We start from the raw sequence: 19452 nt of genomic DNA, 5'->3' as shown, positions 1-19452 counted from the left end.
TTAGTTCTATGTATTGTTATCTTGAAAAGTTTATACATGTAGATACGTGTAGATACCAATACTTAATTGAGACCTTAAGCTTTAGAATAGGTTATGATGTGTTCCAAGTTAAACATATAAACTTTTTAGGCATACTGATTTTTTTTCCAGCTTAATGGTTTTTATCTTGAACATCTGAATTGTATTTTTTATGACCCCACTGAAATGCTTATTTGAAAAAAGAAGAAACCCTCATGCTGCATATTAAGGGTAGACATTCTATGACATTCATTTGTAGATTCTCTAGACATTTCAAAGAGAAACGTTAGCTAGAAACTATAGGGAGAGTGGAAGGGCTGCTATAGATATTTAATTCTTTAGACAAGTTTCTGTGAATTATAAACACCATATCTGATTAAGCAAAAATAATCTAAAAGGTTTTTTTCTCACACTGGTATGTGAACAGTTCATCCTGTGTTTAACATCCTAGATACACAGTAAGTTTACTGGATACCCCCGTCCTCACCCTGCCCCTAATCATTACTGTTAAACCGTCATAATCTTAATTTCATCATCCTCTCGCCTCTCCAGGGACTTTCATCCTTCAGGCAATTAAAACAAAGAAAGAATGACCTGGCTCAAATTGTGGTGACAATATGTTAGTTCTTTTATCAAAATTTAGTTCATGTAAGCCTGATTTGAAATACAGAAGCTGGGGAAGGGTAAGCTGGGACGAAGTGAGAGAGTAGCATGGACATATATACACTACCGAATGTAAAATAGATAGCTGGTGGGAAGCAGCCACATAGCACAGGGAGATCAGCTCAGTGCTTTGTGACCGCCTAGAGGGGTGGGATAGGGAGGGTGGGAGGGAGGGAGACGCAAGAGGGAGGGGATATGGGGATATATATTATATGTATAGCTGACTCACTTTGTTATACAGCAGAAACTAACACACCATTGTAAAGCAATTATACTCCAATAAAGATGTTAAAAAAAAAAAACAAAAAAAAACAAGCTGTCCGAAGTGGCTAATACTGTCCTTGTATAGATCACTTTGAAGAATAGAAGAAGAAATAAATTGTCTTTACTAATTCGGATATGGGTTTGTATTAGTGAAGTCTGAATGATAGAGTATCTACAGAAACGCAACTAAGTTTTGCTTTGTTTTGAATCATACAGAGTAACTTAAATTGTTGAAATGGTTCCAAATAAGGGTTTTCCTGGGCCTGCTTTAATCAGTAGCCATGATTCATTTGTAATTTATAGGAGCTATGTATAATAACATTATTAGTTGAAATAGTTTTAACGTATGTCTTAAATGTGACTGTCACTCTTCAGTTGATTTTGTGGTTGTTGTTAACTATTCAAAGAAAACTTTTAGGTTGGACCAGGTCAAATTTTATTATAAAATCTGAACTATCAGAATCGGATTAATACAACTTCATTATCTTCTGAAGTGAAATGATCACTGGAAATTTTTTCAATTTTTTAAATAGCAGTTTTAAAGAAAATTGTTTTGTATTTCAGGAAAATTGATCCAAGTGGTGTTTGGCCATTGGGACGTTGTCACTTGCCTCACTCGTTCGGAGTCATATATTGGGGGAAATTGCTACATTCTCTCAGGGTCACGTGATGCAACCCTTCTGCTCTGGTACTGGAACGGAAAAAGCAGTGGGATTGGCGATAACCCAGGCAGTAAGTACAATTTATTTTATAAGTAAACTTTTACAAGTGATGTATAATAACATTTTGCAGTGAAGTTACCTGTTTCATCTTGATGAAAGTGAAACTGAAGTATCAAGTAGTTTTAATTTCTTAGTTATAATTTAAGAAAGGTCTGGGTAGCCTTGTTATTAACATTTTGTGACCATTGATAATTCAAATTCAAGCATGAAATCTCATTTTTCATGTTATCGGTTATTCTTATGATCTGAAAATGCTAGTTCTTCATTGATAATGGCTGTCACCAAATAAAATAGAGGTGTTTCATTCACAAACAATAAGATATAACATAAAAGAGCAATCACATATTATCTTGTTTATTGAATTCATGTTTTAAAAGAGCAAAAACATTATAATTTCATGGAAACAAACCAGTCTTTTTATGCCTTCATTTACATACTAAAAGATAAAACAAGTCCTAAAAGGCCAATATGGAATATTCAAATTGGCTCTTGGTTTTTCAGATGGGAAATGAAAATGTTCACCAACAGCCTTAAACATCTTTATGAAACTATGCTGAAGGCAGTAAAACAAAAAATGTGTAACCATTTAAAATTGTAATTCACAGAAGGCAAAAAAGGAAGCAGCTACCATTAAAACCAGTTGCACACAGCTGCAGAAAAGAAATGGCTTTAGAAAAACACATTAAGAAGTAGGAAAAAACAATTAAAGGGACCACCTGAAAAATGAGAATTTAATTAAAATGATTATGACAACACTGGAGAGTTCCTGCAAGAATAGCTTTAGATTTTTACTTCATAAGGTAGAGCATTTTAACTGCTCTTAAATATTTACAGTTTCTTAATTTAAAGCAAGTTGCAATGTATTTGGTTAAGGAAGGATCATGTTGTTCCTGATTACTTTACCTGAATACTGTGGTACTTCTGTCCCTCAGTCCCAAATTATAAGTACTTACTTCTGTCCCTCAGTCCCAAACTATAAAACAGTCTGAATATGTTTAAGTCCATCGTATTTTGAATTGACTTCTTAAAGTTATGCTTATTAAATGTATATTATTTGTATGAAAGTGAAACCTTCTAAAAAAATTTACTCAAGAGCCAGTACAGTTTTAAAAGAAGTATATGCAAAGTATTTTTATCAACATTGTGTCTGCTTTGTATATATTTTGTTTGGTGTGGTGGTGAATCAAAGTTTTTATTTTATGAGCCTAATATGTATTTCTTACTTTAATCAGAACAGGGGTAATTCCCTATACTAATAGAATATGAAAAGTAACTTTATGGCTGTGATGCTATGGGTAATACAGTCTTTATAGTCAGATCAAACTTTAGTATGTGTGTCTATATGGGGAAATAGTGTGTATCTGTATCTCTCATATTTACACAACATCCCATTTTATATGTAATTACAATAATTTTAAATATGTAAATTTCAGGGATTTTTTTTTTTTTTTTCACATTCTTTTGAGAAATACTTCGTGTTCTTTTCATTATGGAGTCTTACATTCTGCTCCTTTCTGGCCTTTTAGGATGAGTGACTACTTTCAATTTCTTTTTTCTGTTTCTATACATTCAGTTATTGAGATTCACTAAATTATCTCAGACAAAACTAGATTTGACATAGGTAATAAGTATACCATTTTGTTATTTACGTGAAAATATTTAGGAAGAGCTTTCTTTTGCTTTAAAATCATGTGAGATGTTTCATGCACGTAGAGCAATCTAAATGAAAAAAAGATTTTTTTTTGTTTTTTTTACTTCTTTGACCTAACCATGTTCTCTATATGTCATTACCAATGGCTATGTTGAGAAGTAGCTAAAGGCTACTTCTGTAAACCTAGCTACACTTGTATGTAATTGTTGTTACATTTCAAAAATTTAAGTATATTTTAAAACTAGAAATATTCAGCTTTTCCAGAAGGGAGAAATATATATATATATATATGTTTAAATACCTTGTAAATCACCCTAGAGATGGTTTTTACATGTATGACATTTTAAGAAATGAATCAAGTAGGACTGACCAAATCGTGGAGTTTAGAGTAAAACAAAGCTAAGTTCTAAGCTTTGCTGTGCTGTCTTGTCTATGAAATGAAAGCAACAATAGTAACTGACTTAAGGTGTTATCAGAAGCACAGAATGCTTAGAACAAATAAATCACCACACAAACACCATCTTGCTGGTATTAGAGTATATATTATAATGTTCTTTTTTTCATAAAGCACTTCATCTACACCCTCATTGTCTGCAGTATGGTGGACAATCACTCTTAGTAATGCTGGTAATGAAAAGGGAAAAAAAAAGAATAACGTAACAGCACATCTAATAAAAATTTTAGAAAATTATAATGCATCTTGACTAAATTAAATTACCTTTCTCAAAGTGAACCTCGGCCTTTTTGGCCCTTTTATAACATCTGATGTCCCAATTTAATTTTGCTTTAGCTTTGAAGGATGAATCTGGGAAAAAGACAAATAGGCACTTTTTCATATAATGAGAATTTCCACACATTAGAATAGAAAACTGAACAAGACAGTCTAAGCTTTTCAAACGAAAATGAAAAACAAAAACAAAGACATATTTACCACGTGTGAACTGTTTTAAACATTCATGAGAGCTGGTTCGGATTTTATAAGCCTGTGGCTCATTGATGGCTCCGTGACGCAGCCGCTGAAGTCACAGCTTTTCAGATGAGGAATTTTAGGTTATGCTTATTTCTGTGTTGTATCTCTTGGATGAAATATAATTGACCTTTAAGAAGTAGTCAGGCTTTTATATACATAACGGCGGTGTGGTCTCTAAATGCATACAGTGCCTCAACTGAAATTTTTGAATTTAGACTCTTTTCTTGCTTGGAAGGAAAATGGGTCAATTTTTTAAAAACTAGGCTATTGCTTTTCCTGCATTTTATAGGTCTCATTCAAGTATTTAGCTTTTTTATTTTAAAAATCATGAGAATAAGCTAGTAATTTTACTTGCTAGTGTCATAAGCCTATGCCATTTTCTCCAAATCTAATATTAATGCTGTATGTAACGTTGTTAGCTTTAGTACTATTTTTTAAAAAATCATGTTATCCACAGTTAATAAGCACATTGTTCAGGTAAAATCAGGCTAATTCAAACTGGATAAAACCTATATATAGTATAACTTGAGGCTTTTAAAAGGATGTACATGTTTTATGAAATCTGCCTAGATTATGTAGCAAAAGCCTTATTTTCCTATATGAAAGATAGTGTTTCATTTTTGACTCTATTGTCTTGTGATAGTTATCTCCTGTGGGATGCAGTTTTCTTAAGGAGGAAAAAAATTAAGATAGGATTCCATTTAGTTGTAGATTTTTAAAATAAAATTAACCAAGAACATTTCAAAGAAAGACGTTTTCTACATGGAAGCATCTCTCTCTTTGCCCTAGTACTCTGTGTGTTTTAGAACTGAACCTTGTCCACCAAAATGCTTTTCCTGGAATACTCATTTTTCTATCCAGACTGTACATTTCCAAATTTTGAAGACAATGTTCCCTGATGCATTCAATTGACATTTAAATACTTTAAACTTTAAAATGATCTTATAATCAAGGTGAAAATTTACAAGTTATTTATCCACTATTTTTATATTGTATTAATAGATCATAAACTTAAAATCAAATACTTATTAAGCATCTACAAGTAAATGCTTATTAAGCATTTTTAGGTATCTGAGTAATTTTTTAAAAGCCACAGTTGATTAGCTTTAGAAGAAAATGGTCACTGACTATGAGGTGTTGCATAGATACTGTGTAGTATTTCAGTAAAGTAGTTTTCCATTCTCGCATTCTGTTTTTGATTTGATTGAAAGGTGGCATTTTTTTTTTCCTCTTTGCAATCAGACATGCTAATCTATGTCAGCTTTCTCCTTTATGGGAATGGCGTCTACTGAAAAAAAGAAAAAAGTTTTTTTCATAACCAGATTCTGTTCTTTAAGAATATTTCAGCACCGTCAATTAGAAGGAAGGTTTTATTAACCATAAGGCTAGCACAAACAGACCACAGAGCTGTTTTTTAAAGTACTGTATGCCATAGCTGCCCTGCTTTTTCTCTGTCTAAAACTTCATTTTGTTATACTCTCATCAATCACTTAAGTCATTACCGTAAATCCTACTGTTGTTAATTTTACTAGTATCACCCTAATGAGACATTCCTGCTATAATTAAAAATGAATTCTAACTTTAAGGCATTCTAAATTTTTTTTAATGAATTTAGAATGATCTTGCCATATGACCATAAATACCACCGGTATACATAACCTACTCATCAAGTCTATAAGAAAAGTGGTATCACAATATGTCCAGGTGTGACTTATTTACTGGTTGCCTCTGTGCACGTGCTTATGCATATGTATATTTTTGTGCACATATTTAGGAATTATGTCCTTTTTATCGTAAAGCCTAATACGCTTTACTAAGCTACCGATAAATCCTTATTCTTTGTCTTGCCAAAAATATAGGTGGATGTAACACAAGCAGTATGACTCCCCGTAAGTAGGCGTCCTAGAGCACCATCTGCTGGATGCATTTGGGGACTTAATGTTGGTAAAATTGAAGATCAGTACTTGTTAAAACAGGTGTACTTTGTTTTTAATTGCCTGTGTTGTATTATTTATGGTTCACAAATGTCAAGATATGTACATCTGTGTTTGAACCATATGAGTTTGTAAAAGAAATAACTTTCTTCTTTTGCCCTGCACTAATCTGGATTTGGAATGTTATATAATAAATATTTTGTTTAAGGAAAAAGTAAACACAATATATACCTAATGAAACAAAGCATCACAGTTTGTCATGAAATAAACTCTTATTAATCGCAGGTCTTCAGTAAGCTACAGTTGGAGAAACTTGTTTAGATGATATTTTAATTTTAGTTTCCTTATGTTCACTAGATTCTGAATATGAAAGCAACGTTTGAAACAAATAGCTTTTTTTATATCTGGGATATGACTCCATCTGATTCTTTGTCAAGCACATGAGTTCTTATATGTATCTCATCAAGAACTTTCCTCGTGGCCCTACTTTTGGTTTGCACTATTGTACTAACACTAAGATTGCCCTGTATTTTTCTTTTTTCCTTGAAGAATTCATCAAGCAGTATTTGAAGCAATATGTTGGCAGTGTTCAAGTTCAGGTGACATTAAAACTATGTCTATGAAATTCTCCAGAAGGTCCAGGATGTTTAGTGCTCCATGATGTAATGCAGGCCCTCCCGTTTCAGCAAAACAACTCTGTATTTACTGCTTGTAACTAATAGTAGATGTGGTAAAAGGAATTATATTCATATGGCAAATGAATACAACCTTAATGTGCACCATATGCAGAGTGCTGGGGTGATGTGCCAATATATCACATTTATTTACCTTGTTTAGTTGCAGAAAAAAATGACTATACCATTCAGCCCGTAGGCTCTGACCATATAAATATGGGAACAGAAGAACTGATGATTTATGCCCTCAAATTGGAACTGAGTATCTTCATATGTAGGCTTTAATAGTGCAACGTCAAAGAAAATTGTCTAATACTTTATGCTCAGATAGGAAATTTAATTTCAAACAATGGCTGGAATTAACCATTAGTTAGAAGGTACAAATTCTCTCTAGTCAACTAAGTATAGTCTCTTGAAGAAAATAGTAAATGTGTCTTCTTTCATTTAAGTGAGACTGAATATACTCTGAAATTACAAGCTGCTTCCTCACCCGCCCCCCCACCTTTTTTAAGCCTAAAATCGGGAGCCTTCTGCTTTTAGAATGTTGCATGTGAGAGAGAGAAAGAGTGAGAGGGAGATTACTGTAGAACTACTAAGGATTTGTTTAATGAAGACCTCCTGGAACAGCATGTTAGACTGACTTTACCACCTTCCAAAGAGTTTGCTTCTTTATAGAAATTATATGACAACTTTGTGCATGTGTACCTCGTGTTGTACTTTAGATAGTCCTGAGAATTCATGAAAAGAGACCCCTTTTTATATGAAACTAAGTATTAAATGCCTCTGATGATTTCTTTTACCGTTGCCCTGTTTTTAAAAGTAATTTTTTTCACATTCAAAGAGGTTTGGTTAGACTTCATATTTTGGATTGGAAGTGTTTTTAGGTAGGAAAAAAAATCCTTAGAATTGTTTCTGCCTCTCCTAGCTGAGGTCTTCATGACCGTTGAGCTTTTTAGCTTTTCTTCTCATAGCTTGTAACTTTCTACAACTGAGAGATTGCTTTATTTCCTTAGGGTGAGCAGGGTCAGGATGTTTCTTTCTTTTTTTTTTTAATTGAGATATAATTGACACATAACATTATATGAGTTTCAGGGGTACAACATCATGATTTGATATTTGTATATATTACAAAATGATCATCACACATAGTTACACACTTTTTTCCAATGCTGAGAACTTTTAGGATCTACTCTCTCAGCAACTTTCAAATATACAATACAGTATTATTAACTATAATCACCATGCTGTACATTACATCCCCAGGACTTATTCACTTTATAAGTGGGAGTTTGTACCTTTTGACCACCTTTGCCCATTTTGCCCACTCCCTACCTCTGGCAAACACCTCTGGCAGTCTGTTCTCTGCATCTATGAGTTTGGTGGGGTGTTGTTTTTTTTTTTTTAATTCTACACGTAAGTGAGATCATAGAGTATTTGTCTTTCTCTGTGTGACTTATTTCACGTAGCATAATGCCCTTAAGGTCTATCCATGTTGTCACAAATGACAGGATTTCCTTCTTTTTTGTGGATGAATAATATTCCATCGTGTGTGTGTGTGTGCGTGTGTGTGTGTGCAGCATTTTGTTTATCCATTCATCTATCAGTGGACACTTACGTTGTTCCCATGTCCATTGTGAATAATGTTCATTCACAATTGTGAATAATGTTGCAGTGAACATGGGGGTGCATATATCTTCTTGAATTAGTGTCTTCATTTCCCTCAGATAAATACCTAGAAGTGGAGTTACTGGATCATATAGTAGTTATATTTTTAATTTTTTGAGGAACCTCCATACTGTTTTCCGTAGTGTTTGCACCAATGTACATTCCCACCAACAGTGCACAGGGGTTCCCTTTTCTCCACTTTCTTATCAACACTTAGTATTTCTTGTCCTTTTGATAAAAGCCATTCTAGCAGGTATGAGATGTATCTCATTGTGGTAAGCATTTCCCTGGTGATAAGTGATGTTGAGTACCTTTTCCTGTACTTGTTAGCCATCCATATGTCTTCGTTGTAAAAAATGTCTGTTCAGAGCCTCTGCCCATTTTTAAATTAGATTGTTCTTTTGATGTTGAGTTACATGAATTTTTGTGTGTTTTGGATATTAATCCCTTATCAGGGATATGATCTGTAAATATTTTCTCCCATTCCATAGGTTGCCTTTTCATTTAGTTGATGGTTTCCTTTGCTGTGCAGAAGCTTTTTAGCTTGATGTAATCCCACTTGTTTATTTTTTACTTTTGTTGCCTTTGCTTTTGGTGTCAAATCCAGGATGTTTCTAATAGCTAAAGATGTGAAAACCCTCTATACTTTTCACTACTGGCTCACTTATGTATCTTTAACAAAGGAACCTTAAAAATGTTAAGGAGGACAAATTACAAAGAATTTTATGTGACTCGGGTATTTAGGATAGATAGATAAAAATAGTTATGTTTTCATTTTTCATATATTTTCATATTCATAGGAATGGTAATGTTACTTTTCAAAAAATATGAACAAGATTTCCTTTCAACAACTTTTCTAAGTATCTGCATTCTTTTTTGGAGGCAGAGTTTTATAATGTTTATGTTTACTAGACACTCATATGCAGCTACAGGAGCTATCAGTGAATTAGAGCCAAAAATAAGCCCGTCTGTGGGGAATTGGCAAGTGAAAAAGTCTCAAGAAAGTAGGATAAAAGAGGTACATTAGTTAAGGAAAGTTTGATATGTCCACACAATGAAAGACTGACTGTACAGCCATTAACGTATTATGCATTGTGATATTGACATGAAAGGATATGCTCTCTGTATTGTTAAGTGTAAAAGATCACCAAACTACATGTATAATATGGTATATTTTAAGTGTCTGTGTCTGTATACCTTGTATGTATGTATATATATTTACTATATACATATATTTATTTAATATTACTATGTATATTTACATATAGAAAAAAATCTAACGAGAACCAGTAAATGTTAGCAATGGTTGTTTTTAGGTAGTGGAATTTAGAGGCAGTTTTTCATTTTCTTCTTCATAATTTACTAAATTATATGAATGATTTATAATGAGCATGTATTATTTTGATAATAAGAGACAATAAAGATATTTTATTTGGGAGGAAAATACCTAATTATTGGAATGTACCTTCCCTTCCTGCTCTAGGCTTCATGCCCTAGTTGTATCAGAATTAAATGGATTGTCAGGGAAGGTTGGAAAGTCTAAGAAAAGGAGGAGTGGGAGAAATCAAAGTATAATAATTTCTAGAAATGAAGGTATATTTTCTCCCTGACTGGAAACAGTAGTAATGAGAAGCATCTCTAATTGGCGTTTATGTGGCACAGGATCGGATATTATACTTTTGCTGGAGAGAGGGTCTGCAACAGAGGGTGAAAATACTGCTACTGCTTGTACTACTAGATGATACTTATTGAGCGCTCACTACACACCAGGCAGCATCCTAAACACTTCACGTAGTAACTCATTAATCCTCATTGTAGTCCTGGTATTACCCTTGTTTTATAGATGAGGCACAGAGAGAGTATTAGTATGCCTCTACTTTCTGCCCTGGGTTTTGAAGTTCCTAGATCTTACTAGAACTATGAGAACTTGCCCAAGGGAGGTGCCACAGCTGTCAGTGCTGTAGCCCGGGTTCAGACCCAGGCACTCTGGGCCAGAGACACCATTCTTAACCACTAAAGTGTACAGCATTTTTAATTTGATTTCATTGGATCGTCATCTGTAGAGAATTTGATACAACCTTGTCAAGCCATCTTAGGATTTGCAAAGGACAATATAGAGATAATTTTGTTAGTACTGAGTTCTTAAGACAGTATATGTCATGATAGGATTTTGTACTTTTTAAATATTATTACACATTAGGGTTATACTTTAAGTATACAATTGTTGGTGTATACTCACACAAACCCATTTTCCAACGTAGTCTTAGAAGATGATTCCATTGTCATAAACTTATGTATATATGTTTAAGTTTATATATATAAGTTTATATGAGATATATTGATATATATATCATAGAAGAGGAGAAAGGTTATAAATCAAGAACTTAGTATTATTGTTTTTTGTACCAATATTGTATTGTCTTGCATTAATAATTCTAACAGTTATTTACAAAAGGCAGCTACCAAATTTTACTGTTGGTTGTCACATCCTAAATGCAGCTATGGCTTGTTTTCTGTAGTGTATATGTTTAACCAAATCAACATTTTTTCACCAAAAAGGCCATAATGAAAGGAGAGGGAAGAGTTGGTAGAGATGGAATAAATAGAACAAACTCAAATAATTTCTCTTTGTATAATTAAAATGTAGTGTTATAATTCCCATTGAAAAATTAGGAAGTTAGTGGAAAGATTTAAGAAACATTTAACAACTAACCTCATTTCCGCTTCAGAAAAGCCATTTCCTCTCTCGATTTACCATTATGGTGTGAGCCACGTGAGAAACTTTAGTATCCAATTTTCATATGAATTTTTTTGGTGATGAATGTTTACAGTAATCAAATGTAATTAAAGTGGAACAGAAGGCATGTGCAAAACAAAAGTATCCAGCTTTAGGAAATGGCTGGCATGTATAACACCTAGATTTTCTTAAATCTATATATACTTAATAACTTAATTATATATTTAGGTCCTTAAATTTATATTTTCTTTCAAAATGAATACTCTATTGAAATGATTTTTTTTTTTCTTTTTTCTTTTTTTTCGCCGTACGCGGGCCTCTCACTGTTGTGGCCTCTCCCGTTGCGGAGCACAGGCGCCGGACGCGCAGGCTCAGCGGCCATGGCCCACGGGCCCAGCCGCTCCGCGGAATGTGGGATCCTCCCGGACCGGGGCACGAACCCGTGTCCCCTGCATCGGCAGGCGGACTCTCAACCACTGTACCGCCAGGGAAGCCCTCTTTTTTTGTTTTTTATGTCTCTAAGAGATCAGATGGTATTAGATTTTACTAACCTGGAAAATTATATTGGTTGTTTTTATTTTAGGACTTCATTAATTGATGGTAAATATTCATTTTATATAAAAATTAAGTTGTAATAAATAGTTTAGACTTCAGTACAGCTTTTTGACCTTTCCAATAATAGATATTTATAATTAGCAGGCTTATAGTAAGGTCAACAAAACCTGATCCAATGACAATTTAAAATCAAACCATTTACAAATACAAGGTCATATTTTATTCCCCTCCTTGTTTCCACAGTGCATTGCACATAATACATACCCAGTAAATGTTATTTAGTGAAGGAGTGAAGGAATGAATGAGTAGACAAATGGGAAATATTAATTTCTGTCCCAAGAGTCATCTAAACTAAGTATTAATTGGAAGAGCTAATTTTATTTCTAGAAAACTAAGACTAGGGAAGTGTTGAACTGCCCTTCACTTCATGATAGATGATATGAAAAAGGGAAATGAATGAAGGGGATTCTCTCTCTGCTAATAACAACATGTTTAAACTGCTAATGAGAACTTTGCAGTGCCTTTTTAAAGTAATTTAATTTTTATTAAGACTGAGGAGACGGTGCCAAAAATACCGAGAACTTTATTCATTTTTAAAAATGTAACTCAGAGTTTGCCAGAAATACGTGTCAGGTCTATTTTTACCTAGCTTTTAATCCCCTTTGCCTTAATGGAGACAGATCTCTTGAAATACTTTTCTCATTGGATATTTATGAACAGATACTAGAGAAATTACTGTTTCCTCCTTCTCTTCTTTCAGGTCATAGTCCATTTGATGGAGAAATACACTTAGTGTTATGAGGCCACCAAAGAGACACACTTAATAGCAGCATTTGTTATTCTGCCTAATGGTGTAAAACATTGCACATAATATTTTAAAACATAAGTCCAGTATAAATGCTAAGTGGGTATTACGGAGATCTTGTGCTGCTTAAATGCAAGTTGGGTTGTTGTAATGGTGTCTGTAAGTTAGTAACTGATATTTGGTATTACGTACTGAGAAAAGCACATCTGTAAAAACTGGTGTGTCCTGGCATTCGTGGCAGGATTTGGACTGTCTTTAATCTCCTTTGACTTGTTCATCTTCCTTTAAGGCCATCCATAAAGATGCACTGAGTATCCCTTTCAGCCTTTGGTTAGGATTTGCATCAGTAGTCATAAACCTGCTCTCCGGACAAAGACACCCTTTCCTTTGAAGTAATTGCTCAAGCTTTTCAAAGCAGTCCAAGAAGTCTATCCTCTTTCTCTTTTTATTTTTCTTTAAGCAGAGTTTGAAGTGTAGTCCCTTAAACTAGCAGCAAGATAAATTTTTCTCTTCAGCTTTATTGAAAGCCATGACAATTTCTCAAGCAGTAAGACTTTAAAAGGTTCTTAAGGGAATGTGTTCTGCTTTATGATCTAGCTTTTGGTAGATCCTACTATCTCAGAAAGCAAAAGTAAAGACTTTTTGTATCCATTAACTACTGCAAATTTTTATCAAAGAATTAACCTGATATTTTTCAGAAGACTTTTTCCCCTGCTCCTTACTCAGTTTAGAGACTTCAGTGAGAGATGGCCATAGCTTTGGGGTCTTTGAAAAAGTAATACAGGGCCAGTATTATCTTATTTGAGCTGATTTCCCCCCTAGGCATTAACTCTGTGGGTTGACAGGTAGTTGGGAGGGGCAGATTTAGATGGGTGCTGCAGTAAGAATGTTATATGGTTCCCAGATTTTGTTTCTAGGCTTTGCAAACAAATATACACAGACACATATGTATATCGTTATTGGTATGTGGGATGTTACTGCTGTGTTGCAGGATGATGTATAAGGATGTAACTATGGAGAAATAAATAGATTCTGTGAGCCACATATGAAGCCTGTGTTCCGCCTCCCATCAACCGTCTACCCTTCATAATTTCATTCCAAAGGGGTTCCCAAAATATCTGCTGAACTTATTAGTTTGGACCTGTTGGATTTAAATCCCATATCATAGAATTCTATTTTCTGTAGTGAACTTTTAATACATAAAACATTTGGTTTATTGAAACTTATAAAAATCCAAGGATTTATTTTGAACAGATTTTTTAATGAGAAAATGTAAAGAACACCCAATCTGCACTGCATATAATAAAGGGAATACAAACTTTAGTCTTTAAACAAGACTGGAAATGGCTTTTCTTAGAGGAAATGATCTCTCTCCTCATATTGTTGTATGTGGATTTTTAGAGGCCATTAATGTGCGTTTCCTAAAGGGGAGGAAAGTTCAGTAGTAGGGTCTTTTTTACTAGAAATCTAGTGAGTGTTTGTGAAACCAGTTACCTGAGTAGAACCCAATGATCATAAGTTTACCCTTATGCTTTCAATTTGTTTTTTTCTCTTTCCTTTCCTTCCCTTTCCTTTCTGCTTTCTCCTTTTTCCCCCCCATATTTCCTGAATTGTCTAACCTGCTTCCTGGTTTAGAGAACATTTTGCCAAACTTTGAAGCCAGAGTCCTAGCATTGAACAGGCCTTTATTTAGAGATCAGGCCCTAGGAAAAGGAAAATCTCTTTTCAGTTTTGAAATTACACAGCATGTACATGTGTCTTCTGATTTGTGGAGGGGCAAATGACTGGTACAGTGTAGATGATTGGAAAATATTATTTTGTCAGTAAAGCATACTTATAAAAATCTTAATTATGAGTTTACAAAAAAGAATGCTTCTATCTTAATTCACTTTATGGGGTAAATTGTGAGGCTTCCTAAACTCTAACTTTATAGTCATAGAAAATTCTCAGTATTTCAACTGTTTTACATTAAAGAAAGAAATCCAGTTGACAGCAATCTTCTCACTTCCTCCCCATGTCCCTGAGAAAATATTCTTAGATCTAGAAAACAAAAAATTAGCATTGGCATGCTTAAGTGACAACGTCCTCTGTGTCCCCACTATCCATCTGTCCTTCGTTTACTTTGGCTTACACTTAGATTGCTTTCAGTTGTCATCAGTTTTCCTTCAGACCCTCATTTTCCACTGAGGAATTCCAAGACAGTTCAAGTTAAAACACAATCTTGTCCCCATAAAATGGTACCTTATGAAAACAAAAAAAGAACAGTCACACTGAAAATATATTCCTTAGATCTTAATGATTTTAATTCTTGATTTTAAAAAAGTTGCCAACAGGTATAATTAGACATTTCAAAAATAACATTGTATGGTATTTTCATGGAATATAGAGCATCTTGGGATGGGGGATGGGGGGACCATTAATCAGGGCTGAAGTATTGGTAACTTTTAAAAATATTTCTATCTTTTGTGGCAAGACTTATCTCCAGCAGAAAGTTAAGTACTTCAGATAGGTTTGTAATACTTGCTTCTTTTCTTAACAAATTTACCAAATTTGTATGCTTTTCAAGGGAAAAAAAATAGCTGCTATTGTAACAAATGCTTTCTGGCTTGGAAAATATCAAGTAAACTTTGTATTAAGGTGGGTTTCTCTCCCCAAAGAAGTTTTAAAAGTGAATCAAATGAAACCAAGCCCCTTGTTCTACTTATCCCCTGGCCTTTTACTATGCCATTTGAGGTCTCCCTTGGTCACCAAGCATGCAAGCCAGTTTGTGAGTCTGACTGCACATAGCACGGCCAACGTGGAACAGAGTTTGATATGATGCCTTTTCACCCACGTCTCACTCAGAAGTACCTAGAGTCACCAAGAGTGAGGAAGGACGCTGTGGGGACACCGCTGTGCATCACGCACTCCAATAAACGCATTGTAATAATTACGAGAGACGACCAGACATGAAGTAACTGCAGGCTCTGGAGGCAGCGGGGCCAGAAGCACAGAAACCAGGCCCTGTCTTCACAGTAGAGGCCCTCTCCTGGTCTGCGCATTCAATAAACCCTACTTTCCTTCTTCCCCTCCCCACCGCCCAGGAAAACATAGGCGTGTACAGAAATTTGCATGACATTTCAAAGAACACATTGACCATCATAAAAACCACTAGTTAATTTTTGTGACCAGCAGCATTTGCCTTTCCAAGGACAGTAGGTTTCTGCTGCATTTTCCCTGATCTGCCAGATCTCTCTCCTCAGGGTAGGTGACGTTCCAAGGATAGCCAAGGGTATGGGGTTAGGATGACAAGTTCTTCTTTCCCACAGAGTTCCACAGCTGGTGGTAGTGACCTGTTCTCTGGGCACAGTTGCCCCTGTGGATCACACAGTGTCATTTGTCAATCTTGCTATAAAAGCAGTCCTAATCAAGGAAATCTCAGAGTGCTGACAGAGGCCTGCTCATTAGTCCGCCTCATGAAGGTGTTTTGTGTCCTTGTCCCCAGACACTATAAAAGTAGAGGAGCAGTTTGTCTTAAAATAGTATTCTCCAGGCTAAATACGGAGTTCAGTGTCTCCTGTGGCTTGGCCCGAAGCATGGCACAGATGGAGCCCGTTGCGTGGGCCCCTCATGGGGCGCCTCCACAGCCAGCCACAGTTCTCCTCTTAGTTTGGGACTGAGGTACAGGATGACTTCTTCTACCTGTGAAGACGTTTTGAAACATCTTCCATTATTTGGATAGTCCTTTTCTGTCCCACCTTCACCCTCCTCCCCTAATGTTCAGTCACTATCAGTAGAATTACATTTAATATTAATAGTTTTACTCCCCCCCCTCTGTTCTTTGAATGAACCATGGAGAAATGTACTCTAAGATTTTATATCAGGATGATGCATAACCTTGGGAAAGACAATAGGTATTTAAGAGAGGGGCTGCTTTGAGTATCATGAATTCTGCTTCAGACCATCTTCATCATGACAGGGGTCTCACTGGCCCAGAGGAGGGCTGGGTGACGGGGGGAGAGGGGGAGGCCACCTTTCTTTGAAATGTGAATTAAGCCACAGTCCTTACCTTTATAATCATCCATCCAAAACTCATTTAATCAAAGGACTCATATTTGTATTTGCAAAGTATCTGAGGCAGTTTATAATACAGATTTTGTCTTATTTTTGTTCTGTTTTAAACTATTGTTGCTTGATAATCACGTAAGGCTTAGAAATTCAGCAACATGTGTTCCTCAAACTATAGCAGAGGGCTTCCCTGGTGGCGCAGTGGTTGAGAGTCCGCCTGCCGATGCAGGGGACACGGGTTCGTGCCCCGGTCCGGGAGGATCCCACATGCCGCGGAGCGGCTGGGCCCGTGAGCCATGGCTGCTGGGCCTGCGCGTCCGGAGCCTGTGCTCCGCAACGGGACAGGCCACGACAGTGAGAGGCCCAAACTATAGCAGACAGTTTGTATCTACTCCTAAAATAGGATTTGGGGACAAATTCCCAAATTATGAATTAAAGATTTAAGCATTATGGGAATCAGGAACAATGATTGATGATTTAATCTGAGTAAAGGGAGGTCATCCCCTGCACGAACTTGAATTGATTTGTTCGTTTAATCTTTTTTTCCTTAAGGTGAGACCACCACTCCTCGGGCCATCTTGACAGGCCATGACTCTGAGATCACTTGTGCTGTCGTCTGCGCTGAGCTTGGCCTTGTGTTAAGCGGTTCTAAAGGTAAATCTGTGGGGCCGTCAAAAAGTAGATGCATTTTTTTGGTGTCTTCTAATAACAAATTACCAAAGGTGAATTTGGTGCCTTTTTCTCTAAAGCTGTGCTATCTGTGACAGTGACTGTTAGCTCCATGGGACTGTTCGCATTAACTGAAACGAAATAAAATTTAAAATTCAGTTCCCTGGTGGCACTAGCCACACTGCAGGGGCTCAGTATGCACCTACGACTAGTGGCTACCGTATTGGACAGCCCAGAAAAGGAACATTTCCATCACTGCGGGAAGTCCTGTTTCACAGCATTGCTCTAAAGAGTCAGGCGGGAACAAGGGGCAGGCTTAGTGTGTCTGTTTCTCCTTCTGGACTCTGCCTGGGCTGGGTTCCACCTCACACCTGAACGGCAACTCCTGACCCAGTCTGTTTTACTTTCCAAATCTCTGAACTAGGCAGGGGCCAGGATGGCATTGAGAATGGGGTGGAAAGAGTCTTCAGCTGGTTGGCCTGGAGGTCTATCCCGTAGCATCGTCACATATTTAGGCCAAAGATATTCAGCAAGCTTTCTAAGAGCGCACACAGCAAATCAGGATCTGACCAGGAGCAGAGCTGTTTCCAGTTCATTGCTTATTCAGCTGTCATAGTCTGTTCATCTCTCTGTCTCTCTGCCCTGAACTGAGCTCTGAACACAAAAAAGTACTGTAATCACATATCTCTTAGGCTTATCTGAGGGAGAAGCGTAGAGTTTTTGAGTCACCTTATCTGTGTCTTGAACTATGATACTTGGTCTAGCTAACGAGACTTATTAAAGAGTCAAATGTTGGTGTTTAAAAATGTAGTTGGTCAAAACAATGAAATAGTAACAATGATAGCAAGAATTCTATAACTACTGGATTTTTTTCCCTTATACCCAATGATTTCATTTATCCTGAGCTAACATGAGTTCCTGGACTGTATGTGATCCAAACTGGACATGTAAAATGAACCTATCATATTACAGGCTGTCCTCACTTTGCACGGTGGTACAGCACCATAAAAATGACCATGCAAGATGAAACCATGCAAAGATATTAAAAATCAATCATTTCAATGGGAAATATTATGAAAAATAATGGGAAATTTTATGATTGTTCCATGGCCTTTAAAAATTTTTTATCAAAACATTAAAAATTCTCTTGTTCACTTTTATACATATTATGCATACATACACATATGTATGGACATGAAAAAAATAGTAAAACTCACATTTAGTACACTAATTTAAAACATTAGAAACATTAAGAATGAAAGTATTTTATTTCTTTGTGAAAAAATACATCAAGAGTACTTGGAAAGTGCTTGCCCCCTTCTCTCCGTGTCACTTAAGATAAGGAGTGAGAATCGTCTCTGTGCCTTGACCAGTTGTCAAACTCCTTCCTAAGTTCGGATCAGCTTCCAACATTTTATCTTCTGTGCTTTCAGTGTCATGAAATATCTCCTAGGTGTCCTTTACTGTGGAGATTTTTGCTGACATCACTTCTGGGACATCCTCATGTTTGTTACAGCACCTTCCATAAGTTTTACAGAACTTCTGTCAGTAAGATCACCTTCACTCACTTCCTCTGGCTGCATCTGTAGCGATGTCAACACTCCCACGGTCAGCTCTATCTTCTATAACTCCGTTTATGTTGGCTTCCAATTTTACTTTCAGCTTTGTCACTTCTCATTTCCTTCCTTCAGATCCATCTTTGTTGGCCACTGCCCTCGTTTGATTATCCATTTCTGTAAAATGTCATACAGTTCCATCCCTGGGAGACAAGGAGGCAACACAACTACAGAGTTTGCTGTCTGTGCATGAGCTGAGTCACAGACGTGCAGTGACCATTCACTAACAGACTTTGAAAGAACTGATGGGGTTGGTCACCCATCATGATGCACACCTGTTATTTTTAGTGATTTGTGGACTGACAAGCTGACCATGAAGTGTGTACCTTATGCAGCTCCTGTGATAACTGAAATCTGAACTGTGGCATTGAGGGACTGGGGTCATTTAGAGTGACAACTGAAATTCATGCATGCTGGAACTGTGCAGAGCAAAGGCTGCCTTATGTATTTATGTCGAGAACA

The 19452-nt window shown here is 36.0% G+C and overlaps 1 protein-coding gene across 7 annotated transcripts in view; it reads left to right on the top strand.

Moving 5' to 3' along the window:
* The window catches only part of LRBA (LPS responsive beige-like anchor protein), an 813910-nt gene that overhangs the window by 783975 nt on the left and 10483 nt on the right, over positions 1-19452 (top strand). For all 7 annotated transcript variants that reach the window (XM_055085920.1, XM_028491755.2, XM_055085924.1 and 4 more), the window contains 2 exons: positions 1510-1677; positions 17258-17359. In XM_055085920.1, coding sequence (XP_054941895.1) covers positions 1510-1677; positions 17258-17359 — 270 coding nt within the window. The remainder of the gene's footprint in view (positions 1-1509; positions 1678-17257; positions 17360-19452) is intronic.

The sequence above is a fragment of the Physeter macrocephalus genome, chromosome 7 (assembly GCF_002837175.3).
Source record: "Physeter macrocephalus isolate SW-GA chromosome 7, ASM283717v5, whole genome shotgun sequence".
Classification (NCBI taxonomy): Eukaryota; Metazoa; Chordata; class Mammalia; order Artiodactyla; family Physeteridae; genus Physeter; species Physeter macrocephalus.
The sequence above is the reverse complement of the archived record's forward strand: the minus strand, read 5'-3'. Positions and strand labels throughout refer to the sequence as shown.